Source organism: Alligator sinensis, unplaced genomic scaffold (assembly GCF_000455745.1).
Source record: "Alligator sinensis unplaced genomic scaffold, ASM45574v1 scaffold321_1, whole genome shotgun sequence".
Classification (NCBI taxonomy): Eukaryota; Metazoa; Chordata; order Crocodylia; family Alligatoridae; genus Alligator; species Alligator sinensis.
This window is the reverse complement of record NW_005841969.1, coordinates 942,280-969,805: the sequence shown is the minus strand read 5'-3', so window position 1 is coordinate 969,805 and position 27,526 is coordinate 942,280. Positions and strand designations below refer to the sequence as shown.

Below are 27,526 nucleotides of genomic sequence, written 5' to 3'. Positions count from 1 at the left end.
GGACAACTGTTGATCTGAGTTAATGACCTACCGGTGTCCTAGTGAATTATGAGGGTATAACCTGGTAACACTTTCATGATTGCTATTAGAAACCTTGAAAGTGAGATAGTTTCAGAACTGCTAGCTCTTAGCAGTCACCCTCAAAGTTTCTAATAGCAGCCCCTGGACTGCTGCTTTCCTCTTCATCATTTTTATGCTGTTAACTAGGTTATGTTTACATTATAAAATAGATGGTGGGGCTGAAAGATGTGTGCACTTATATGATTTATGCACTCAATCGTTATGACAAATAACAAGCATTTGTTATAATGTAAGAAATGGGAACTGGCTGTGTGCTATGCATGCAATTAAGCAAATTAGAAACAGACAAAACTCTTTGGGTTAGAGGTGATATCTTTTATTAGACCAGCTAAATAGTAGCAAAAAATGTTCTTTCTTTGCAAGCTTTCAGGTCCAAACACCCTTCTTCAGGCACAGGAGAGTTCAAAGATTTGTAAAAGTTCTCTCAGGTAGAAAAGAAACTTCAGCTTGTACAGGGGAGGTAAAGGATGTTGTGGTTCCCCTGTGTTTCAAAGTCCATTTGTGAAAAGGTTGCTCTGTGAATATGCAGATTAAGCCAAGCTCCAGCAGGTTTCTTCCCTGAAGGTGTCAGATGTCAGGCAGGGAGTTGAATTTTGCTTATTTCCTATTTAGCAATGAAGTTTACATTTCCAATTAAGCAAATTTTGCACTTACCTGGTATGCCTATCAGTGGAATACACTGCATAAACACTTAAATTATTTTTGACAATTGATGAGAGTGCTGCTCTTTGCTCTCGGCCTTAAAACTGCCTAGATGTCCTCTTATGAGAAGGGAAACAAGTTTTATAATAGTCAGAAGTGCTAAAATAAATAGGTAAAATAGTCAGTTTTCAGCATAATGGTATATCAAAATGACTATGCAAAGGAAATGTCTCCTGAATATCAGAATATATGGTATTTACACCAGTTGTTACTGTTTCTGCCATAAGTGTGTCTAATAGATGTATGTGTCCTTTCATCTATCAAGCAAGTAGCAGCCAGTCTAGACGGAGGAATTTTTGTCCACATCCCTCATCTCTGGTAACTGAATAGTTGTCTCTTTCTGAAGCAGCTAGAGCGATCACAGTTTTAATTTTGATTTTTTTTAATTGAGGTTTTATGCTCGTAAAATTCTTAAAACTCCTAAAAAGCAGAGGAAGTTTTATAACTCTTAAGAAATGGGCGATAGTTCTTATACTCCTCTTGTAATGTGTCCTTACTGCTCAGAATTTCTTCTGCCCACCCCTAGATCTCCACTCCAGCTTGGCATAATTCCCACTGTAGTAGATGAACACAAGGAAGAGTGGGGAAATTACATTACTCTGAATTGGATGCTTCTGCTGCAGGTACCTTCAGCTTTTAGGGTTTAGAGTAGAAGGTCAGGTATTCTAGAGAAGAACCCCAGCACGGGAGCAGCCTAGGACAAGTATCACCTTCAAGGCTGATGCAGCTAGTTTTTTCTACACTCCTCTGCTTCTCAATCTGAGCTGATGAAATTGTCACATAAGATCATTACTTGAATTAACCTTATTTCTTCCTTTTTGGGGGCTTCTTTACTTAAAGAAACCTCTGAAATAGAGCACTTGGCTTCCTTCCTTGTGTTTCCAAGCACCAGTATGTTGTCCTGAGCAGAAAAAGCCTTCCACCTGACACTTCATAACCATGACTTTCCCTCTTTGTTCTATTGCCCTGTCTCTCACTCTCTAGAAAGTTTGAATATGTTTGCTCCAAAAGAATAGGCTACTTAATGTCCTGGTGAGTTGGAAAGCTCATGCTAGTGTTTAGTGAAGAAAAATATACAATTGGATGAGAATAAACAAGGGGAGACTACTTCAAATCAGTTTCTGCCAATGTGTTAATCCATTCTCAAAGCTGTAAAGAACTATCCAGATGTCCCACCATACCTTCCCAAAAGCCTTTTGAAAAGTCTGCTAATTATATTCAGGTGTACGTGTTCTCTTACTGGGCCTAAAAAAGCCTGTTTCCAGATTGGTTGTCTACAGTATTAATGTTTGATAGCTTGATTTGTCATTCAGACATGTGGCAGCCAATGTCTTCTGACAATATTAATAAGTTGGAAAGCTTGCCTGGTGCTCAATCTTTAAAAAGTATTTTGTGTTTATCTCAGATTTTGATGCTTTTGTGGGAGATACTCCAAGGTTAGATACCAGTGCTCACAAGGCAAAAGCTCAGCTTGCTTTGAAGGTAAAACGTCAGCCACCTTCTCGATCAAAGCTGAAAGAATCTCTTGGAGCTGGACCACAGAATATAAATCTACAGGTACTCGTATCTATATATAGTACATATCGTTGTATGTTTTTCTCATTTCACCATTTTAATGTTACCCAAAACTAAGCTCTTTTTTTTTGTAATAGGAACTCTTGCATTTACTTGAATATAGGAGAAGGTCATCCCCATCTCCCTCTCCCCTCCAATCAGCAGTAGGGGAGGGAGTGGGTTGCACTCCCTGGACAAGCCGTTCACAGCTCCATCCCATGCCCCTCCCTGGCTGGGATAGCCCCTGCCCAAGCCCTACTCCCTCCCTTACTGCCACGCTACTTCCCTCCCCCCGCCCAAAAGATTTACCAGCCAGACACTGCTCTTCAAGTTGCTGGGCTGCACATCGACAGTCATGTGGCTCATTAATAATTGGCCGATATGGCTCGTTAATAATCAACAAAAAAAAATCTTTATCAGTGCACCCCTAATAAACAGTGCAGTATAAGGTCAATTTCTATTTTGATCAAAGAGGAAAAAATGAACTCCAAAATCTTGTGTAGAAAATAGCAGACATAATTTTTTCTGTATAGTTTTAAGATTAATTTTATTAAAAAGCAAATAATAAAGATTTTCATAATGGATGTCATGGCTGCATGATTGCATACTATATTTTATATAATATTTTTATTTTTATTTACAGGATGAGGATACAGAGGATACTTTCCATAACAGGGATTTTTCTATAGCATATCAAACCAAGATTTTAGAAGTAACAGAAAAGCCAGCCCCATCTCTGCTGAATGATGTAGATCAAACTACTGAAAAGCCAGAACAAATGGAAAGCTCAGAGAGTTTGTTAGAGTCGAGCCCTTCTGCATCCACTCACTCTTCTCCGGTACACAAACCAAACAGTGAGAGCAGCATGTGCAGTACTCACTCTCCTCCTGCAGATGATACAGCTTCAGGTTCTCCTCAAGGATATTCCAAGAATGTTAAACACAGAGAATTAAAAGGGAAAGGAAGAGAGGCTAAAGGTAACTCTTTAGGTTATTTTAATAGCCCTTGGATTGAAATACTTTATGCTAGATTGAAATGACTGTTGAACAGTAATATTCCACTCTCACTTAAGATGTGGGAAAATCACTTGTGTTAGTATAAAGCAGTGGTACTCAACTCATCTGGCCCTGCAGGCCAGATCTGGAACACCAGGCCAATCTGCAAACCAGATTCAGAGCAAGAGGCGATGTCCTCTGGTTTGCAGGGCTATAATATGGCAGCAGCAGCATTAATTACTATAGCTCCCAGAGCTGTGGCAGCCACCACTGTTCCTATTGCCAGATTTACAGATAATGTAGTTCCACCCTCTGGCTTCAGCTATGGGGCTCCCCATATGTCTAGAAATTTGGCAGCTGGATGAGTAGGAGGCCAGGAGCCATAGCTGCACTACCAAATTTCTGGACCTGTGAGGAGCCTTGCAGGCAGAATCCAGCCTACAGGCTGTGTCTTGGTCACCCCAGTATAAAATATAATCTTAGTGTAAAAATTAATTGTTTGCTACAAGATTAGTTGTTGAAATATCTCAGAACATGGATTCTGTCTCTCTAATGAGATATACATGGTACTTGGGTCCTGCTATATGAAGACTAGGAAAGTTTTACAAAATAGAGATTGTTAAGGTTTATATTCTGTTAGAACAGTATTTAGATATACATGGCTGGATACTGCAAGCATACTCTGCAAAGGAATGATCCTTGTTACAGGTCAGTTATTTCACTGGAATGCCAGCACTTCAGTGGCATTTGATGGATTGGCATTAAAGGTGAGTTTCTCAGTTAAAATACAGCAGCAGCCAAATAGGTAAATAGGCTGTGTTTAATGATTCTTTGAAATAAAATATTCAGGGGACATCTTTTTTGGTTCTTTTGCGTGGAAACAAGTTTACAGCTACTGTGCACACATCTGAATAACTTAATGAAGCATAACAATCATCCTAGCTTTAAGGGGTTAAATATTTAAACACATTTTTATTACTCTTTCCTTGTGCTTGCAGAACAAATAGCTAACAATATTTTGTAATGAATACAATCCTTTGTGTAAAGGAAAGCTTCAGTTAAATTTAATATGAAAGAATAAAATGCCTTAAAATAGTGCAGAAAGAAAATGCTGATAACAGTAATTACACAAGAAGACTGCAGCTGTAGTGTTGAGAACCAGATGCTTAGTACAAAAGACAAAGACTAGATGCTCACTAGCTGTCATGTGTGAGCCTCTGAAAATTTCTGGAATACCAGTATGTGAAACCTTTTCTCATGCTGCACTTCATTTCAGGCTTTGGGTTCAGAGCATCAGCCTGAAGATCGTTAAAAATATCTCCATTTAAAAAACACCTAGGGTACTGATCAATATACCATTTGTTCAGCTATTATATCAGCTTTATAATAAAGGTGCATACAAGTGTTACATTTCTACTGGTGGAATCACAGTGCTACTGGTAGAAACCTTAGGTGTATTAGCATTTGCTTGGTTTCTACCAGACCAAAAACGGCAGGTCCGGTAGAAAAACGTTTAAGGGGATAGAAGTTCTACTGGAGAAACGAATGCTTGTACACTTACCCCTCTGATCAAAGCTGCCCCTCTGTTCTCCAGCATCCCAGCATGCATTGCTTTGCTCTTCCCCTACCCCCCGAGAGACCTCTGCTGCTGCAGCCTGGCTCACAGCAAACCTTTCCCCTTGACAGCTTTGGGGTTGGGAAAACCCAACACCTGTCCACCTTTGTTGGACTGTGTAGATCCACTCCCTCTGTGGACCCAGACTGGCTCATTCCTGCCTCCACTGTTCCTGCAACCCCCCCCACCCCGCCACCATGGATGCAGATCACACTTGAAATGCTAATTCAGGTCTTGGGGGAGTGGATCTGGAGGGTACAGTTGGTGCCAGGTTTACACAGTTTGCTTCTGGGAAGGGGCAGGGTCTGATAGATCCAGGTCCAATCATGGAGGACCTGAAGTGCCTAGACCCCCTTCTCTCCCTTCCCTCCCCCTACCCCTGTACCCAGACTCAGCAGAACCCAACCTTGACCACCCAGCACCCCATCTGCTAGCCCCAAACCCCAACCAGACTCCTCCAACCTGCTTTGAATCTGAGTCCGTAGACTGGTACCAGAGGGGTAGGGTTCCAGTGCAGGCTGCTGGAGGGGAAATTGACAGGCTCGAAAAGACAGCAGACACACACTGCTGTCTCAGAGCCTGACAGTTGGGAAGAAAGGAAGGGGTGTTGTAGGCAAGGGCAGCAGTCCCCTTAGGCAACCATCCAGTCAGTGCTGACCTGTGCCTTCAGCTGTTGTCAGCTGTCTCCAGCAGATGGGAGCCTGCAAAAGTTGGGATGCATGCACAGGGCCTTCGTAGCTGTGTGGTGGTAGCAGCGCAGACTGTGAAGCAGCCTCCCAGCCCCTGTAATGTTTGAACAGTGCGGGCCCAGTAGGTTTTTCTGCTGGAAGAACAAAACTGGTAGACTTTGCACCATATGCTTCAATGCTTGTTTGCACCATAAGTCATTAATTTTCCCTGGAATTAATAGCAACTGCTGATGGCAAGGGGGAAACTATGGGACTAGAATGGATCCCTAACTGCATTAAGGAAAGTGTCATGGGTTAAAAAAACACATTGAGAGGTGGCATAAAGGGAGATGCAATACGTCAAGCATAGGTCCATCATAAATTTAGAGAATGGAGCTCTCAGACCCCCAAATGTTGCCTCTTAGTCTAAGCTCCTGCTTACTTGCCAAGAGAGACTTCCTAAATTGGATTGATGGGTAAGCAGAATTTTCCATGTCTTCTTTATAAGATACTGCAATGTGTGTGTATGTATGTCTATATATCATGCTACTCTACCATGTCACATTTTGGCTAGGGACAGGCATTCAAAAAGCTGGCACCTGAACCGATTCAACCTTTGCAGGTTAGTCTAACCTGCCTAGGCTGAACCAGTTCACAACAGGACAGACATGCTCTCTGGACTGAGGCAATGTAGGCACATGCCTGCAGTTGCTCAGGCCAGGAACCAGGGAGCACCAGGGAGCCATTGGCTGCAGGGAAGCTGTGTTGGGAGGCATGGCCAACCCAGGCTGAACTGGCCAGAGAGGGGTTTAATTCTCCCTCCCTGTGCCACCAGCAGGGACCTGAGCCGGGTCTACCTGCACTCCCCCCCCCTTGCTGCTGCAACAGGGAGGCATCTTGGCCGCTGAGGCAGAGGGGGCCAGGGAGCAGAGTTAGTTTCACCTCTACCCCACTGGCATCCGGGTGGCTCCATGCCCGGTGTAGGCCCCCGGTTGGCCACTCCACCCGAGGAATAACCCCATCCCTGCCCCCCCACCAGGGGCCCTGCCTGGCCATGTCCCCTCCATGCAGTTGCAGTGGGAAGGGCAGAGCCCTTACTGGGGCTGGCCACTGTCACACTGTGGGAGAGAGCAAGCCCCTTCCTGACAAGGGGCTGGGCTGTGGACTCAGGCTACACGCAGCAGCGCCAGGGTGTGGAGCGGGTCAGAGCCCTGGAAGCCGTCACAGCACTGCCACAATCCACAGCCACTCTGCCAGCCCCACAGCGCAGCCCCACTGGGAAGCCATGATGGGCTCCTGCCCATCGGGCATTCACCTCTCGCCATTCCAACTGCCGGGCAGGGATGGGGCTGGCCCCCACAGCTCATTCTGTGCCAAGGCAAGACACTGGTGGGGCTGCTCTGTGGGGCCAGCAGAATGGCCGTGAAGTGTGGCAGCACTGCAGGGGCTTGTAGGGCTCTGGCCTGCTCCACACCTTGGCGCTGCCGTGCACAGCCCCTCACCAGGAAGGGATTGCTCTCCCCCACAGTGTGAAAGGAGCTGCCACCACCAGTAAGGGCTCTGCTCCTCCCGCCACAGCAGTGGGGAAGGGGCATGGCCAGGAAGGGTCCCTGGTGTGGGGGAAGGAAGGGGTTATTCCTCTGACCGCCAGCAGAGGGTCCCATCCAGGGGCCTATTCTGGGCACAGAGCCACCCAGCTGCCAGTGACATAGAGGGGAAACTAACTCTGCTTCCTGCCCCAGTCTGCCTCAGGGGTGCCCCCTGCTGCAGCAGCGAGGGGGGAGTGCGGGCAGACCCAGTTCAGGTCTCTGCCACAGTGGCAAGAGTGGGGGAATTAAACCCCTCTCTGGCCAGACCCCTGCCCCTGCTCGGGCTGTGGAGCAGAGGCCCAGGGCCAGCCTGGCTCGGCTGGAGCAGAGAGCCCCGCCCAGAGAGCATGCTGGGATGCTGGAGGTCTCTGATTTAACTCAGACTGGCAAAAGGTCTGGGACAGACAATGCATTAACTGGTTTGAGCCAAATCAGTTACATCTGATGCTACATTCAACTAGGTTTATCTTAAACCAGTTTCTGATCACTTAAACTGGTTTACGTGTAATGTTTGTCCCTGGCCTTTATGTCTAACGTAGAAAATAAGGATTGTATTAATGCAGTGAAATATAGAAAAAGTGTTGTATTAGACCTCTCTCAACACTCCAGTAGGTTGACATGTCTCTTTCTCAGAACAGAAATGGAGGCAGAGAATTGACTTGCCAAGACCAAAGCATTAATCAAGTCAAGAGATTCTGGCATAGAATCCTGTGCTCAGAATACTTAGACCATATATCTCTCCCACACCCCACTCAAATATTATCAAGTGTCTAGACAAATACTGAATTGCCTCAAGTTTATCACCATTTCTTATTTGTTAAAATAACCCAGTAGCTTAGCTAAAGGCCTTCTTCAGTAGATTTATCCCTTTTATCCTGTAAGATCCAAAAGCACTTCACAAACCGTGTACATTCAGTGCCACAGAAACATTTCAGATCTTATTCTAGGCAAGACAGCTGCAGTCAGACAGCTGACATACATTATAATTAGGTTTGGCAGGATTTAATTTTTATTGGTAAACATCAATACACGGTGATTTCAACTTTTGCTAAGAGACTGACGAAAAAACATTTCCAGTGATCAAAATGTATACGTTGTAAGAATAGACGGCTGCCGCAGTGCCCAAGTGGGCTCCTGCTGAGCAGCAGCTGAAGGCAGGCGATGGGCTGGGCACGTGTGTCTGCGTGTCTGTCCCCAACCCCATCTTCTCAGCTTGGTGCCTGTAGGGTGCTAGCCATTTGGGCCCTCCCTTGCAAACTTGGGTGGAAGCTGGTGGGCAAAGCAAGCTGCTGGCTGTAGGGGAGCAGATGCAGCAGCCAGAGGTTTCCTTGCTGGGATGGCAGGGGGAGAGCCGGGGGGGGCGGGCAGTGGGCAGTGACTGCCACAGAACAAAGCAAAGTGGGCACTGAGTTCAGCAGCACTGTATATTGGGGCCGAGAGGTGAGGGCTGACAGCCTGGCAGCACGACACCTTCACCTGTGCTTGATGTGTGCTGGGCTGGAGGAGGAAGCAGGTGTGTTTGTGCATGTGTGTGTGCACATGCACACTTGTTCATGCCCAATACCTCTTATTTCTCACAATCCTGAAAATTTAAATTGATAAAAAACCTAAATAAATGCTTTAAAAAAATCAATTTTAGCCATCAAAATTATAAAATAATAAAAATCAAACTCTGCCAACCCTAATTATGCTGAATACCAGTTAAAAGTAGGAAGGGGAAAATGAATAAAACAAAAATCTTTATAGTATCACAGTAAGTATCAAACTTATTTTATGGCCAGGGAAAGCAGATAGAACCTCAGATTTTTAAAATCTTGGCTGAAAGTTTCCTCTAGAGTAAACACTACAGTTTAGTGCATCTGATACCAAGGGAAAAAGATCCAAGTCAGCTTTGCCAAGATTAAAATCTGTAATTCCAAGGAGCCTAAAGAGTAGCCTCCGTTTAATTTATAAAGCAGCTAAAACATTTGGCTGGGTGTGCAAAAGAGCTAACTTGTAGGTAATGCACTAACAGGTTTACAACATACTTACCTTTCATAGATCTATTGAGAGAAGATGTAAACTTAGGTCATCATTTCCTTAGATCATGACCAGGGATCCTGGCTTTCTGTTTAAAAAAAATCCAAAACTCTGATTAAAACCCCCAAAATCTGTGTTTTTTCCACAATTAAAATGAAATGCCACTGTATATAGATTATCAGTTGAACACAATGTCTTACTGATATATTTTACTGTTAAAGCATTTGGGCAGCCTACCAGTGCCTCAATCATAATAATAAAATAAATTCTAAATACAGATACATTTGGTGTTTGATTTTGATTTTCTTATCATGGAAAATCAGAGCTCCTCATGCCCCCTTCACTTCCCAGTACGCAGGTCCAGCTGTGGCTGTCCCCCTCACTGCTTTGTGGCTCTGAGCAGCCCTGATATGCCAGTGCCATGCCCCTACCCATACTCTTGCCCTTCCCTCCCAACCCTGCTGACACTCCTCACTCCCAGCCTGGAGCCCCTTGTTCCTGCCAGTGGCCCTCGCTGCTGACCTGGTGCCTCCCACTCCCAGACCCCCAATGTCGGGGGCAGGGGGTGTGGACATAGGTGATGCCATAGGCAATGTGTTGGGGGAGCATGTGGAGGGGTGCGGCATGTGCCTCCACAGATTTCTATGCCCACAGCAAGGCACAGGCCTGTAGCCTGGCTGGACCGGCATCAAGAAGGATCCATCTCTGTAGCCCAGTGGGCAGGACCTGGTGCAGGAGGGCAGAGCAGGGCAGGGAGGCTCAGTGCTACTGCCACCAGAAGTGCTGTGCTTCTATGGCTACCAAGGTAAGATGCTGCCACAGTGAAGGGGCATGACTCCACACCACCACGGTGGCACCTCACCTTGGTGACCATGTCAGCATGGCACTCCACACGGCGGCAGCACTGAGCCTCTCCACCCTCCTGCACCAGGTCCCACCCACTGGGCCACTGAGATGGCTCCTGCCTGGTGCCAATCCTGTCAGGCTGCAGCTCTGTGCTCTGCTGTAGATGCAGAAATCTGGGGGGAACACATGCTCCCCTACCCCCGATTTGTTGCGTATGGGCTTGATCCCTCTCCATGAGTGTGTGCAGCAGCAGGGAGCTGCCCCCCCCCCCCCCCCCCCCCCAACTCCTCCACCTTCCCTTTCCCCTCCGGAACAAGCTGCCCATAGCTCCACCCCACTCCCTGGCTGGGCCCTGCAGCCACATATTCCTGCCTGCTCCAGCCCTTGGCACTGCACACTGCCCTGACTGTGCAGTCCCCACAGCTGCCAACCACCAACCCTGCCCTACTCTCCCTCACTCTGCAGGCTCGGTGTGAGCCACTGCTGCCACCACCTTAGTCTCCACACGAGTTGTGCCCCATCATGTGTTGGCTTTGCCTCCCTGCCCTCCCCACCCCCACCCCCTATGGATCACCTATGCCCCATTCCCCCACATAGACTTTCCAAAGGGAGCTGCAGAAGCTACTCTCCACCACACTGCCTGGCTGTATTGCCAGCCACATGCATGTATGCCTTATGCATGCACACAAGCCCATGATGCCCCCTGCCTCTGATCGCTCTCCTCCCGCTCCCCACAGCCCCTTGCAGACAGAAACTCTGCCAGCCTGCAAGGAGAAACCCAAGGTTTCCTGGATTTTTCTCCTTTAAAATCCACATTTTTCCACTGGAAACGGAAAACCCAGATCCCTGGTCATGGCTCAAGACCTATGCACTTAGCTAATGTCAGATAATTCTGGGAGAACTTCGGTAATGATTTGATGTTTTTCAGAATAATCTGAATATTAGTAAACATTCTGGTGAATTACTGTATTATTGCTCTTGTCCTTTTAGGATACTAAGGTGGCTAAAACTGAAAGGATTATAATCAGACTTCTCTCCTTTAATCATAATTCAAGAGAGGTTTGTGGCTTTTCCTTGGGGAGTAATTGAAAAAGGAACTAGGTTATTTACCTTATACAAAATATTTAGTTACTTAACCAGCCACCATACTGTATTAATAAGATTATGGCTGCAGTCTTTCTTGCCCATTTTAGACAGTCATTCTTATATCCTCAGCAAGTCAGCAACAGGAGCTCTTTTGTAATTTCCTGGTTCCATACAGCTCTGTTGAGTGCTATATCTGGAATTCTCTATGCCCTTCCTTGTATAAAAACTGTCGTACTGTGTGTACATAGTGCAGAGGCATAACACAGCCAGTTTCCCTGGGAAGTTGCCACATGCAGGGCAACTTCTGGTTGCTGTTTTTTTCTGCCTCCTGTGCCCCCCAAATCAACACCCGGGGTGGCTGCCCCAGTTACCCTACTCCAGTTATGCAACTGGCATAATGTGCATGCAATTTTGTTTCCTTTTGAGTACAACTACTATAACTAGGTGTGGCTGCAGTGCGTGAAAACTTCCCTTGGTAGCTAACAAAATTTTGCAAGTGTTAGTCTTAAAGCTGATAGTCATAGAATGGGTCAATATAGTATATCAAAGATAAGAGAATACTAGTGCTGAAAATTCATTCTCAGTAGGTAAAATAATGCTAACCAGTGTTTTAGTGTTGCATTCTTATATTCTAATGATTTTACTGTCTACCCACTATATAACATAGCACAGAAGCCATCCTTTATGCTTCCTCTCATCCCATTCATACATCTTGTATCAATCTACTCATTTTTTTTTAAAGTGGTCTTACTGCTTTTGTCTTGGAAGTTGTTTCTTTAAAAAAAATTCTTGGAGAGAATGCAAGTCTTTTGCAACAAAATGTAAACAATCAGTTTTTAAGGAGCGAGTCAACAGGAATACAACTAAATGGAACTTGTCGATATAATCACTGGACATTCAAAGACCCTTTGATCAAGTGCTTTAGCAAAAGTTATAAAGGAAACCAAGTCATTAATCAGAAACTATTAAAGGGATAGGCTGAATGAATAGTGAAGTATTTAACATGAAAAAATAGATAAATTGTGTGTTGCTCAAAGCCCTTCAAGCAAAGGTGGAAATTAATATATTAATTCTCTGGGGGAAAAGTAAGCGATAAGCTGTCAACCCTTGTCAGTAATGTTTTCCAAGTTACTTTTGAACTAATCTGTAAATAAGATCTAAAAGAGGCAGGCAGCTTTGCAACAGAGGGAAATGGTATTCAAAATGCAAGGGCACTCAGTAATGCATTTTCAAGGAATTAAAATATGCTGAACTGCTAGTTTACTTTCTCTTGGCAATTTTGGCACTTAAAAGAAGGGGAAGCATAATTTGCATTTGAGATGAGGGTGGCTGTAGAGTTTGGTTGGTGTTGGTTCTGTCTGCCTGCCAGAAACTATTCATAGTCTTTGAAACTGAACTTGAACTTGTTTGGTAAAATGTCATTAATTTCATTACCCTGAACACTTATGAGGAACATTTGTATCAGTATCTCTTTCCATTTGAAGTGACAGATTGGTGGAGAGAGTTCTAGAATAAAAAATTAGCAGTAAGTAACATTTCCATTCATACCACAGTCTGTCCATTAGTGACAAGGAAATCATGATGGATAAAAGAAAATGGAAGTAGCTCCATATGAATGTGTTCAGGGGCTATAAACTGGATTGGCATCCTGTTAAGGCATTTTTGTGTGCTTAAAAATCCCATTTATAACATCTGATGAACGTGGCGATTGCACATCTTTCACTAAAGCCAGTGCTTTTTGTTCGTTTTGGAGGTTGGAGGGGGTTGTGTTTTTCAAGAACACATTTGTTTTGTTTTCTTGGCAAGAGATTGCCCTCATTCTTGTAAACTGGATTCTCTTCAGAACCAGGATCCTTGAAGTTGCATGCGCTTCACAGTTTTCCTTTTAGGTCTTCAGTGAATTCTTCCCTGTTTTGGATGGAAGTTATTAAATAAGAGTGTAATTATTTATATTAACTGTTACAGATTTGAAGAGTCCTTTTTGCATTCAACTTGTATAAGAAAATGAAAATAGTATGCTTATAAGAAATACAGAATTAATTGTTCATTTTTGGAATAAGGTCAGAAGCTGTACTAAAAGGCATTTTGCCTCTTGAAAGTGTGTTTTGTTTTGGTTTTTTTTCCTGGAGAATACAGTGGTTGGAGACATCATGTAGCAGACCTGGTTGCTAACAAAAACTACATTTCACTTGTTTAAAAGAAGTGGACCCAGTAATTCAAAGGGTTCAAAGAAAGGTAAATTAAGAGCTTGCAGTACTATCTTGAGGTCCTATCCGGGAAAGATGGACCAGTGCCAATTTAAACTTGTTAAAGGTAGGATAAGTCAACCCCCACCCCACCCCCAAACCTGGCAATCTGAGTTGAAACCATTCCCTATGGTGAAAAGTTAGACCCTAGTAAGCTGTACCCTAGACTGATTGGTTGACCGTCCTGAAGCAACTACAAAATAGCTGAAATTTCCAGTTTCTTGGAATGAATATATCCATCTTTGTTCCAGTTTTTAAAAATATAATTCATGTTCAGTTCCTTGCATGTTGGACTTCTGTCCCCATCTGAGGTTATCAGAGTTTGTACAAACTTACCGGAGTCATCCATCTCTAAAGTTCTGTTTTCTCCTTCATAGGCAACTGAACGGACTGACTTAAATATTCATTACACAAATAGGAGGCCTGGTCTAGAGACACCAAAATATAAAAAGATGTAAGGTGGTCATGAGCTGTGAGGTGTTTTGCTGTTTCTCTAATGTTTTTAGTAGTTATCTGCAATATCTGGAAAAGCATATGAACAGAGATAGCAAAATTTGCAGGTGTTACTGTTACTTAGGATGAGAGGAAGACGGGCATTTCAGAAAAGCCTAACAAAGCCTGAGGGCAAATAAAATTAATTATTGACAAATGCAACGTAATACACATTGTAAGGAATAATTACAATTGTCCATCCATTTTACTGCGGTCTAAATTTTAACTGTAACCACTTTAGGAAAAGACCAGCATATCAGTAGACATATGCTAGCTCAATAAAAGGCCCTGCTTAGGGTGCATTTATCAAAAAAAGCAAACAGTTTTAAGATATGCAAATAATAGAATAGATTGACAGCAAAAATATTAATTGTCATGAGGTAACTATGTATTGTCCCTAGTATACTGTGTTCAGTTCTAGTCTTTCCCAGTTAAAAAAATGTTGCAGAAATGAAAGGGTTTCAAAGAATGTTGACAGATTTTTAGAAGCATGGAAAGATTTCCATTTAAGGAGATGAAGTACTTGATTATAAGAGAGCATGTGAAATAACTATGCAAAGCAATAAATGGTATTGGAAAAATAAATATGTTGCTTCTTGTTGTGCTTTGAGAAAAGGTAACTAGGAGGCATTCAATGAAATGCAGAAAATTTGAAAATGATAAAAGAAAATAATTGGGCATAGTAAACTTGTAGAACTCATAGTCAGAAAAGATAGAGGCAAGAAGTTTAGTGGGATTCAAAAAGGATAAAGTACCAGATACTTCTGTGAATAATGTAGAATATAGAAATGTAATTGCATGAATATAATATTTTTAGAGAGAATGTAAACACTTAGGGCATTTATACATATACTTTTTTTTTCCCAACAATGCGCTGGAGATCTGTCACTTCGGCACAGACTTGATTAATTGTGTGTGCTCCGCATGCGAGCTGAGGTGAACTGCACTGTATAACTGAACTGTATAAGTGGTGAAATGCACGTCAGCGTGCCAAAAATGGCAGTAGTGCACTTTTGAACTAAAGCACCTCCTGGGTGTTTTAGTTCAAAAGCGTGCTGCTGCCATTTTCTCAGCGCTGGTGCATTTTGCCACTTACACAACTGCACACATTGCAGTGCCAAGCACTTTTCAAAGCACCCAGCGCTGCAACGCATGCATGTGTAAAAATGCCCTTATACTTTGAAACATAAGCCAGCCACCAAGTGGTAGATTTTTAGGAAGAAACTTTACTTAAGAGCAGATTATACTGTAATTTTCTACTAGAAGTGTTGTTCCATCTTTCTGTTCATCTTGGGCACCTATACACGAGCGCAGAGGCTGCTCCAACGCACTGGAATTCCAGCACGTCAGAGCAGCTCAGTTGTGTCTGCTGGAGGGTGGAAGTTGTCTGCTGGAGCATAGCGATTGCCACAGCCTCCTACATCTCATGCATCAGCATCTCCAAACTTAAAAATGTTGACGAGAGTGCTTGAACTAAAGCTTGTCAAACAGCTCTTGGATCCACTCTAATTAAAACGCTCCCACTCCCCCCCTGGAGCACATGTAAATGTGCCCTCTTATTGTAGACAGGGTGCTAAACTAACTGGACCAGTACTCTAATCTTTGTATGGGAGTTCCTATATAAATTCAACCTTTATAGTAAATACGAGTCAACCCTAAATCGTTCTTGCATCAAAAAAGCACTTCAATTAAAGCTGTTTTATTTTCTTATAACAATTTGCTCACAAAGAGTGAATTTCCTCACAAAAACGTATACCATAAAAAGTAAAATAAACTCAAACAAAAGCAATGTTCATCCTACAAAAAAATCTCCCTCTCATTAGTTCACTAACAAAGCATTAAATCCTACCCAAATGATCATATCCTCTGTAGGGAATGCTCTTATAAATTTAAAAATATCTTCCAAAATGCTTTACTGATGTTTGCTGCTGTTAGCACCTCTAGTAGTGGTTTCTCTGCTTGCATATTAACTTGTGGATTGTCCATATAAAGTCAATTTTGAAGCTTAAGATTTAGGAGCCAAAAAATTGTATGGCTTCTGAAGCCTCCTCCCCCTCCCTTTTTTTTTTAGCCACATTAGAGTAAGATTTTGTAAAATTATAGTAAGAAATTATCTTTTGGAAGTGCTACTTGTAGATGACAAATGGGGTATAGCAAAGCGAGAAAGATGGGGAAATGTTATGAGAGATTTTTGTGAGAGTATATTCAATACAACACAATAAATTGCTCTTTTCTATGGTCAGCACATATTGCTTCATAATTTTCCCAGTAATCTGAGTGCTTATGGTGTTCTCCATTTTTTGTAATTAAAACCCCAATTAAAATATCTGAGCAAAAAGGCAAGTAAAAATAGCTTGGGGGGGGTAGCAAACAAAAGGAGATAGTAAGGTGATCTTAAATCTGGATTATTGTAATTGTGGCTTAAATCTCAGGTTTATACTATTGTTTTTGTGATGGTATATGTATTAGGATAAATTTTTTGTACTTACCCAGTATTTTGATACAAAGTAAAAGAAATCTAGAGCTTTATATCCAGTAAAGCCATACTATTATTCACAACTCTATTCTTTTACAACTGGAAGGTAAAAGATCTTTCTCTTTCATGAAATTAATTCCAGTCATCTATTTCTTAGAAGTCTTCAACAATCCCTCAGAGTCGAGGATGATTTTTTTATCTGCGTGTCCAAAGATGGCTGATGAGGCCTGTTCAGGATTGACAGACTCTGCTGCAGATAGGACATGCGTTTCCGTGCGGGGTGGGTGGCTGGATTCTTTATCTGGTCTGCAACACACTGTTTCTGCCACTCCTGCTTTTCTCTCTCCTGTTGTTGTCATGAGGTTTCAAAGTACCGAGATTCCTACAGCAGGCTCTACCTCCATTTGGTGCAGTCCTGGGCAGTAGTCTCCCATGAGTTGACATTGTTGCATTTTTTTTAAGTTGGCCTGAGGAGGTCCCTGAAGCACTTTATCTGACCTCCTCTTGAGCGTATGCTTTGGCTGATCTGGAAGGATAAAACTTGCTCCGGGAGTCTGGAGTCAAACATCCAGGTGATGTGGCTGGCCCACCAAAGTTGGTGTCAGATGGTCATCGCCTCAATACTAACAGGGTTTGCTTGCAAGAGGTTGCTAACGTTGATGCGTCTGTCTTCCCACAAAATTCTGAGGGTCTTCTGCAGGCAGTATTGCTGGTACTTCTCCAACTACTTTAGGTGTCTCCTGTACATTGTCCATATCTCAGCTCTGTACAGCAAGTTGGGGATCGTGACTGCTTAATAAAACATGAGCTTGGTTTTGGATCTGATGTTGTAATCTTCAAACACCCGTTTCTCCAGGCATCCAAAGGCTGCACTTGTACATTTGAGGCAGCATTGGATTTCTTCATCAGTGTCAGCCTTCTGCAAGAGAAGGCTTCCAAGATATGGGAAATAACGTTCTCCAGAGTCTTACTGTGGATCTGGATTACTGGAGCTGGAGACTGTTCATTAGGAACTTGTTGGTGGAGGACATTAATCTTCTGAATGTTAAGCGTTAGTCCCACTTTCTTGTATGCCTCAGTAAAGATGTCAGCGATTCCCTGGAAGGTTTGCTTCCGAATAAACGCACACTACAGCATCAGCAGCGTACTGGAGCTCAATGATTGAGGTCAGGATGGTCTTGCTTTTGGCTTGGAGTCAGCTGAGGTTAAACAGCTTACCAATCCATTCAGAAGTTGAGCTCCACTCCAGCTGGAAGCTTGTTGGTGGTCAGATGTAACATCATGGCAAGGGATATTGGGAAGAGTAGAGTGATGACGCAGCCTTGTTTAACTTCCATTTTAACCTCAAAGGGATCTGTGATAGATCCATTACTGAGAACCACCACTCATATACCATCATGGAGCAGGCAGAGAATTGTGACAAATTTTGGTGGACATTTGTACTTCAGAAGGATCCCCCATAACACTTCTTAACTGACATAGTCAAAAGCTTCTGTAAAGTCAAAAAGACCATGTAGACAGGCTTGTGTTTTTCCTGATATATTTCCTGCAGCTGGTGAGCTGTGAAGATCAAGTCAGTTGCTCCTCTTGATATCTTAAACCCACACGAGATTCTGGGAGGAGCTCCTCAGCAAGTGGAAGGAGACAATTCAGGAGGGTTCTCACAATGATCTTTCCTGTGGTGGTCAATAAGATGACCCCTCTGTAGTTTCCATGGTCAAACTTGTCTCCTTTCTTGAAAGTTGTCATAATCATGGTGTTCCTGAGGTTGTCTGGGATTTCCTCATCATTCCAGATCCTTATGATGAGGGCATGAAGCTGTGATGTGAGCTCCTCTCCTCCCTGTTTGAAGATTTCCATGGGGATTCCATCCGCTCCAGATACTTTGTTCTTCATCTGCTTGATGGCTTTCCTCGTCAAGGATTGGAGGGATTCCGAGATCATCTCTGACTGGGTGTTGCAGGATGGAGTTGAGAACACTCTCATCAACAACAGTCTCACATTTTGAAGACCTTCTCAATCTCCTATCAGCCACTGATGGCTCCCCTTTCCTTGATCAGGTCTCCTCCATCCTTAGGTCTCAAGGGAGTTGGTCCCTGAGTGCTCAGCCCATAGCTGGCTTTGGTGGCACCGAAGAAACCACACGTATGTCAGCAAGATAGGTTGCAAGGGTGGGCTAACAAAAACAGGATGCGTTTCAATACGGACAAGTGCAGGGTGCAGCACTTGGGCAGTAGTAACCGGCAGCACGCTTATAAGATGGGAAACTCCCTTCTTGAGAGCACGGAGGCAGAAAGGGATCTTGGAGTCATCATTGACTCCAAGATGAACATGGGCCAACAATGCGAGGTCACGGTTGGCAGGGCTAACCGGACCCTATCGTGCATCCACAGGTGCATCTCAAGTAGGGCCAAAGAGGTGATCCTCCCCCTCTACGTGACACTGGTCGGGCCACAGCTGGAGTACTGTATCCAGTTCTGGGCACCCCACTTCAAGAGAGATGTGGACAACATTGAGAGGGTCCAGAGGAGGGCCACATGCATGATCCAGGGACAGCAGGGCAGACCCTACAGTGAGAGGCTACAGGACCTGAACCTGTTCAGCCTTCACAAGAGAAGGCTGAGGGGGGACCTTGTGACCGTCTATAACTCACTAGGGGGGACCAGAAGGGTTTGGGGGAGACCTTGTTTCCCCTAGTGCCCCCCGGGATAACAAGGAATAATGGCCACAAGTTGTTAGAGAGTAGGTTCAGATTAGACATCCGTAGGAACTACTTCACAGTTAGGGCGGCTAGGATCTGGAACCAACTTCCAAGGGAAGTGGTGCTGGCTCCTACCCGGGGGGGTCTTTAAGAAGCGGCTCGATGCCTACCTGGCTGGGGTCACTTGAGCCCAGTTTCCCTCCTGCCCAGGTAGGGGGTCAGACTTGAAGATCTACAAGGTCCCTTCTAACCCTACTTCTATGAATCTATGAAGATGTTGAATCTTCTTAGCCTTGTCTTCCCACTGTTTGTTCTTCATATCACGGATTCTCCTTTGGACCTCTACCTTGGCTTTTGGAGAGACAATTTCTTTTGTTTGGAATTGGTGTTGTTTTGCCAAGCACAAAAGGCCTTGTGCTTGCGATTGATTAACTCTTGGATCTCCTGGTTATTTTCATCAAACCAGTTTTGAAGTTTCCTGGTAGGGAGCCCAAGTGTCTCTTCACAGGCGCTGATGATGGTGGCCGTGAGGGCACCCCACATGCTGCTGACATTATCCCACTGTTGATTGGAATTCACCATTTTTTCATTGAGGTACTGGTGGAAGAAGTCTTGCTTGCTTGGGTCCTTGAGTCCTTCATCATTGATCTTCCATTGGTATTGCTTCTGCTGCAGTAGTTGTTTGGGAGCCAGTTTGAGTGACATCACTAAGCAAATGAATAGGCGATCAGTTCAGCAGTCAACAGCTCCTAGCATAGCTTGGGTGATACGGACATCGTTGTGATCCTGGGCATGGACAATGGCATAGTCAGTTAGATGCCAATGCTTAGATCATGGGTGTTGCCATAATGTCTTGTGCCTATTTTTCGGGCAGAACAGGGTGTTGGTGATGGTTAGCCTGTTTTCCACACATTTGTTCACGAGGAGGATGCCATTAGAGTTAACTTTTCCTACTCCTTCCTTGCCGATGGTTTTGTTTCAGAGGTTAGAGTCCCTTCTGACTCTGGTATTGAAATCGACAAAAAAAATAAGTGCATCTCCTTCCAGAGCGTCAGAAAAGACTTGGTCAAGATTGGCATAGAATTCTTCCTGGGTTTCATCGGCAGCACCAAGAGTCGGGCCATACGTGCTGATGACAATGGCATATTGGCTCCTTGCCATTTTAAGACCGAGTCATGAGGCACTCAATTTCAATAGAGAATTCATTGAGTTAGTTTATGAGTTCATTCTTAATGGCAAAGCCAACTCTGTGAAGTCAGCATTCTCCTTTCTCTTTACCCTTCCAGAGGAAGGTATAGCTGCCTCCAAGTTCTGTGAGCTGTCCATCTCCTACTTGCTGTGTCTTGCTTAGTGCAGCTACATCCATATTGTATTGCCTGAGTTCTTGGGCCATGATTGCAGCGTGGCACTCTGGGCATTTACTATTTGGGTTGTCCATGAGGGTTCTGTTGTTCCAGGTCCCCAAAATGATGCTGTGTCTTTATTGGTTTTTTTGACCACAGTAAAGGTGATTCCACTGGATGCAGTTATCTAGTCAGGAAGAAATGCAGAATACTGTATTAGACAGGCTATGTTTAGGGCACCTTTTCTAGCCCCCTCCCCATCTGGGGTGAACAGAGGAGATCTTGAAGAAGGCTGCTCAGTCACAGTTACAACTGCTGAACTGCACTCCTGTCTTGTCTAAGTACTAGATTACCTTCTTGTAACTGCCACCTTCATGCCAGTTCATGACTAGGAGCTTCCAGAACTCACAATCCTGCTCCTGTTGCCATTAACTGGTCACCAAAGGGCTTGAGGAATGTGCTGGAAAAGCTGTTTTCATGGAAGACACCTGTCCATGACTCTTTTTTTTGTTGAGGTACTGGTGGAAGAGGTCTTGACACATCAGCTTTCACACAACTCTTGACAGAATAGGACCTTGATCCAATAGCAAGGAAACTAAAACACCTGGGATCTTGTTCCACCGCAGCCTTTATCCACCTTCACACCTGTTGAGATTGTTATCTTCTGCCTGCTCTGCTGTTCAGGACTTGTAGACATATGGCTGGGGCCTGGGCAGATTTATTTATAGTGGTGACCTGTGCTTGCCATGTCACAGCACCATCAAAGTATATACGTTGCTTTTCAGGAGGGAAACCATTGCCACCTGCTGTCCTCACCACATCCTGGTGGTGCTGCTGCTGCTTGGTCCATGACTGCTTATTAGTCAGAGTTACCCCTGCTTATTTCACAGCTAACCTTCCCTGAAGGTCATCCCATTATTTGCCACCTGTGGACGCAATGGGTAGGAGTACAGCTCTGCCCCACAGAGGTATGGTGCATGAGAATTCAAAGACCAGGAAGTCAAGCATCAGGTTATTTTTAAATCTTCGTGGTTAAAATGAACATGCATTTTAACAACACAAAGTTACAAATATTAAAGTTTACAAATACCTTTAGTAGGTAGTTAAAGTTTGCTTAATTTCTGCTTTTTTCATACACAGATGAAAGGAGAAATGAAGATAAGACAGTAGAAGCAAGTGAAGGTACAACTTCTGGGAAGTCCAAAAGAAGATTTCCAGACTTTGGGTGAGATATTTTTTGTGTGTGTGCATGTGCTGGTGCAGAAGTAAATGTCTTTAAAATGTGATTATGATGTTTTCCTCTGCATTTCTGGTATTCCCCCCTTCATCCCTTCAAATTCATTGAGCTATCATTCTACTATTAATCCTCACTGGTCATTGACTGCTCTGTCAGGTTTAATCATGATATAATTACTAAACAAACAAACATATGAGCATACAAATATGTATTATAGTTTTGGGACAGCATATTCTATACTTTGCCTCCATGCATTTATATAAAAGGAGGTATTAGCTGAATGCCGTGAGATTGAGTAAAATACAACAAATCTCTTCAAATTACATTGCATACTCTTCGAGTTTTATATTGTCATTTTTTGAGAAGTTACAAGTAAATTCAATAATTTCAATTAAGATTAATATTCAAGATGAGTTAATAAACATTAGTATATGCTTCCAGATGCTCCTAAATGTTCTTAGTATTATAGATCTGAATAATACTTCAAACTTAGTATTATAGATCTGGATAGTACTTCAAACTCAGTAAAATATTATGTCCAAGTTATATGTATTTGAAGATTTTTTAGGAGTAATGATTAATATTGTACTATTAATCTTTGTAACTAGAAGTTGTTGTTCTTAAAAAGCCAGAAAGACGTTTTTTCAAAGCCTTGTCTTTCAGAATGGGTGCTATGGGATAAAATAGGAAAATGAAGCCGCTATGTTTGCGAGGTAGCATGTGCCCTTGATTTTCATAGACATTACGACTGGAAGGGACCATGCCAGATCATTGGGCCCAGCCCCCTGCCCAAGGAGTAGGAAGTCATCTGGGGTCAGATCACCCCTACACTTGGATGTTTATCTTGCTGGGGTGATCTGACTCCAGCTGACTTCCTGCCCCTTGGGCAGGGGCTGGACCCAGTGATCTTGTGAGGTCCCTTCCAGCCCTAATGTCTATGAAATCTGTTAAATCAAGGGCATAAGCTACCTGGCAAACATAGTGGCTTCATTTTTCCTATTTTATTGTGGCACAAGAGAACGAGGGAGGGATGCTTTGTTTTTAAATATTTATTTAAAATTAAATTCAACCTAATCTAGGGCTGTATACACTAAAGTGCCTGAGTCATAAGATTATATTGCATGGCAGCATTGCAGAGCCACATTCTGTTTTCTTGGATGCCCTAACTGTATAGTTCCCTACTTGACCAGGTAGGGAATTTCATCTGGAAATTTCTTGGCCTTTATAGTGCTTCTTTTTGAGATGTCATCCCTGTGATTTATTTCACTCTTATTGATGTATATATTCAAAACTTTGGCTCTGCAATAATGAATTTGTCTAGAGATGCATAGGTGTCTGTGCTAGCATGTATGCATGCACTTTTACTATGGAATTTAACATGTTCCAGGAGCAAGAAACCTAGTGCTCATTTCTGTTGGCATCCTGTTCAATGAGTTTTGGGTTGTTTTTTTTCTTTTTTTTATTTGTTTTGTTTGTTGTTGTTTTAACTAGGCTGGAATTTGATCACTGTACTTGCCTTCTGCATTATTCTTCCCAGGAAGGCAACAGTAGAGCAGGGAGTTGCATCTTAGACCTAGTTAGAAGATGTAAAAATTGAGTATAGTGGAAAAAACGAAAGTGGAGACCACTGAGCTGTTTTGCTGAGCAATACTGTAGTAGCAGCGAAGCCAGGGAGAAGAGTGGCTGAAATTTACTATATGCTCTACACCCCTCTTTCTTGGCACATGAGAGAGAGGATTCGAAGTAGGGCCACCTCTCCAGAACAGTAGGAGACATGTTTGAGACAGATTGACTGGAGAGCAAAACAAATGAGTGTGGGCATTTTTTTAAAATGCGAGTTACTCTATACATGTGGGGATGTGTACACTGCCAAAGCTATTCTGGGAAGTGCTACTGAAAGTAAACAAAGTCCACTCACACATCCACTTGCATTTGCCAAAAGCTGGGGAAATGTAATGTCCTTGCTATTAGTGCCCTGCTGAGCATGCACCATAAGCATGCCTGAGTCTGAGCGCAGCATTGGGTATGTGCCAAACATTAGTTGTGTTGGATTTTTCAGGATTTGACATGTATTGGCAAGTGTCTGGGACGTTTTCATATGGAAACAGTGTGAATAAATGTTTCTGTGGAAGTTGGCAGGGGGGAAAGAGATTACCACCACAGAGTTCCAAAATTGTTTTAATGTCTTTAACCAGTTTTCTCTATGCTGGCCCCTCCCCATATTGTAATCTGTTTTTGTTGAAGGGGGTTTTATACATGTGTTTGTATATATCAAGCAGTTAGCTGCTTTAGGCTGGAAGTTAACATATATATTTGTAGCATATGCAGTCCTATTGAAGTTTTTTTAAGTAACTTTCCTCATTTCTTAAGGAAATGTGAATAATAGCATGCCTTACATAAAAGGAAATATCTGCAAAATTGTGCTCCACTCTATATAGTGTTTTAAAGATCAAGCCTTTTTATAATTGTTATATGAATTAAATGTATAACAAATATTTAACATATTTTGATATACATGATATTTATAGAATTTAACATGGCACTCAAATGTAGAATTTGTTTGAAAGTTGCATTTTTCTTCAATTCAGAGGCTTACGGAAATCTGGTGGTAAAGGCAAGAAACAAGAAAAGGAAAATCTGAGGGGTTCTCTGGATAGCAGGTATTTTTTTAAAAATTATATTACATTCTCAAAATTACTAAAAAAAAAAAAAATATATTTTCTTGAAGTAGACATTGCTTTCTGACCATAGGAAACACATAGATGTCAGTACAACGATAATGAAATATTGCAGAAATGAAGATTTCAATACGTTTCTGTGCTCATGAAACGGCAGTCAGTTTAAACCTATTCACATGAAGTCTGTATCTTCTTTTCAGTTCATAAATGTAAAATTGTATTGCATCTAGGACACCCATGTTAGGAGTAGCTTCTTGTAGTTGCTGCATATATATGGAAGGTGCTAAAACATTTACAATGAGTTTTTAAAAGATCTTTTAATACGTGACACATAAGAGTTCTCGTATGCATTTTGGTAAGTGAATATAAATTTTAATTTTTAAAACGTCAGCATGCCCTGAAATATACATAGTAAGTTCCTGTGGCACAATTACCAATGCATTTATTTATTTCAGAGGGTCCCGGGAGTTGTTGGAGGACTCTGGCAACAATCTATCTGCATCAGATTCAGATTCACCTGTTCCCACTTGCATGCCTTTCTCTTGGTTTGGAGACAGTCATAAAGAGCCTCAGGTTTCTGGTAGTGGTCTTCACTTTGCACAGAGTGGGCAAGACAGTGTATCTGAACAGGGTCAAGAGAAAAACAAAAGCAAGGTAAATGTATATAAATAAGCTATATTTTGAATGCTTAGGTTAATTATCTCTTTACATTTTCAGGATCCAAGGTCTAAATACTTAGAATCTTGATCATTAATACATGGAGTAAACTATAGACTGTTGCAGGATGCTAAGTAGTTGTGACTCAAAATTTGAACAATATAAAACAAGAAAGTCGAGGAGTACTCTTTTTGAAATCTAAATATCTTATAGTTGCAAAGGAATTCAATGGGTCTTATAGAGGAGCAGTATCTTTTCTGGTATTTCCTTAGTGAATTTAGCAGAAATTCAGTTCCATAAAGAGTATATATTTTTGCTGGTTACATAGTTCAGGCTGGTGCAAAAAAAAGGAATCAAAACAAAATAATGCTTTTGTTGACTTTAACATGAGGGGAGAGGAAGTATAGTGGATACCAAAAAGTATGTTTCAAAAGAGAAAATAAAATCATAAGCTTTGATTGAACTTCCAAATACGGAAAAAAGAACTTGATAACATGTAAACTTTTCAAACTGCAAGTCTCTGCTAACAATCCAGGGAGTTATAAAAAGCTTTGCAATTCAGAGTATAAAATTAGGCTTCATAATTCAAGTTAATACTTTCAAGTTTCCATTTTACAATCTAAATTATTTGAATGTTGTTAGAATTAAGGGAAACTTAAATTCATTCTCTTTAAGTAATTGTGTCTTTCTTCATTTAGAGCTTTTTACTTTAAAGTCTAAAGTGAAAGCAATATCTTTTAAAATAACATTGGCTATATAAATATGTTGAGAAGCAGATGTATGGTTAAGACTAACCTTTAAATTACACTAAACTTGCCTGTTTGTAAACAAAGCTCAGTTTTAATTCCCATACTTATCTTTTTGTGTTCAGTCCATATAAAGTAGGCTGTCACATTCTCCTATACAGTATTTCATCTAGGGATATATAGTGCATATAGAACATGTTGTAGTCCCATAATAGAGTCTGGGTTTGTCACTGATACTCTAGAGTTGGCTGATAACATGGTACTGATTTTCTTCATTTCCAGTCGCTAACTTCACTAAAGTATAGTTAAAATGCATTTAAAATTGTCCATGAGTTTGCAAATACAATAGTTTTGGAAAGTTGTGAGTCATGATGATCCAAGAAATGTATGAGAACAAAGGATTTTTTGTGATATCTTTTTATTGGACTAATTGTATATTTGGGAGAGCATTTTGGACAAGTTTTCAAATATCAAGTGCCTTTCCTTAGGTCTCTACGTATGGGTGGAGGGGGCAGGGGAGCAAGGGGCTCAGTATGTAGGAAGCCCCTGTGTCTTATCCCAGCTCACTAACTGACTCTATTTTTTCCATCACTTCATACCATTTCTCCCCAGTTGATTAGCACTTTCAGCTTTCAGTTAATTTTTGTTGACCGAACATGCCAGTCATGGGTTTGTGTGCTCCTCTTTTCTTTGAGCAGAAAAGAGCCAGCCATTTTCTTTAGCCTTGAAACCAGCAGCATCACCAAACATGTGATAATAGTCTCTGGCTACTTGTCTGCCTAGTTGCATTTCAGAGTGGTGGGAGGCTAATTTTGAATCTAAAAGCCACTGGTATGTTGATTGCAGCTCAGTTCATGCTCTGTGGGATTCCAGATCCTGTGACAGTCCCAGGTCAGGTATATAGCACTGCAGTAGTTTCTGGGCTGCGCCTTTAGCTTTGTGAGGATATTGCAACTATTGATTCATGCAGTTAATCAAATTGTCTTCTTTAGCTTGTAGTTGACTGTAAATATTGCCCTAGAGCTGCGGTGGGCAACCTTTAGCCACCCAAGCCCTGCTGCATCTAGACACTCTAGCCATAAGCAGATGCTGCAAAGGAAAGAGCTAGAAAAAGGCAAATGCTAGGACTCTAGGGATGCCTCCCCTGCTGCAGTATATGGAGTATACTAAATCAGGGGTGTCCAACCTTTTTGAATGTGGGGCCGGATCACGAACTTTTAATCACCCAGTGGGCCAGAGAGCCATATTCAAAGACCTCACCGGAAGTGATGTCACTTCAGGAAGTGATGTCACGTGACCTTTGACACCAGTGAAGTTGCAGGAAGTGACAATGAAATGGGTGTAAATAACCACTTCAAAACTCTCCCTCTATAGCATTCACCTCTGCCACTGTTCGGGACAGGATACTGAGCTAGATGGACCGTGGGGCTGACCAAGCATGGCAGTTTTTATGCCCTTATGTTCAGAAGCTCTTATGTTCTTTGGCTGAGCTTCCAAACTATGGCTGAGATTTGCAAAAAGGGGTAGATAGGCATATTACAAAGTTGTCATAAAAGATGTGGAGCCCTCTAAATCCCATTCATTTTAATGGAAGTTGGCCTTTTGACTCAGCTTTGAAAATCTCAGCCCAAGGTGCCAACCAAATAAGTCAAAATATATTTTGCATTTCTATGCAGTGCATCTATGTGGGGCTCTCCAAGCATTTTACAAACATGAAATGAACCTCAGGATGAGCCCAGTTAGAGGAGCAGGGGCTCAGCTGCACTTTCCCCCTACCTGCGCTGGTCAGTCCCGA

General features: G+C 42.5%; 2 protein-coding genes across 5 annotated transcripts in view; one reads left to right on the top strand and one right to left on the bottom strand.

Moving 5' to 3' along the window:
- LOC102384507 (neurabin-1-like) overlaps positions 1–27,526 on the top strand; it is an 83,108-nt gene that overhangs the window by 40,732 nt on the left and 14,850 nt on the right. For all 4 annotated transcript variants that reach the window (XM_006020794.2, XM_006020793.2, XM_025200485.1 and 1 more), the window contains exons 11-15: positions 2,189–2,340; positions 2,981–3,314; positions 21,554–21,638; positions 24,239–24,310; positions 24,784–24,982. In XM_006020794.2, coding sequence (XP_006020856.1) covers positions 2,189–2,340; positions 2,981–3,314; positions 21,554–21,638; positions 24,239–24,310; positions 24,784–24,982 — 842 coding nt within the window. The remainder of the gene's footprint in view (positions 1–2,188; positions 2,341–2,980; positions 3,315–21,553; positions 21,639–24,238; positions 24,311–24,783; positions 24,983–27,526) is intronic.
- PDK1 (pyruvate dehydrogenase kinase 1) overlaps positions 24,821–27,526 on the bottom strand; it is a 44,906-nt gene continuing 42,200 nt past the window's right edge. The window contains exon 12 of the mRNA XM_006020795.3: positions 24,821–24,950. The gene's annotated coding sequence lies outside the window, so the exon portion shown is untranslated. The remainder of the gene's footprint in view (positions 24,951–27,526) is intronic.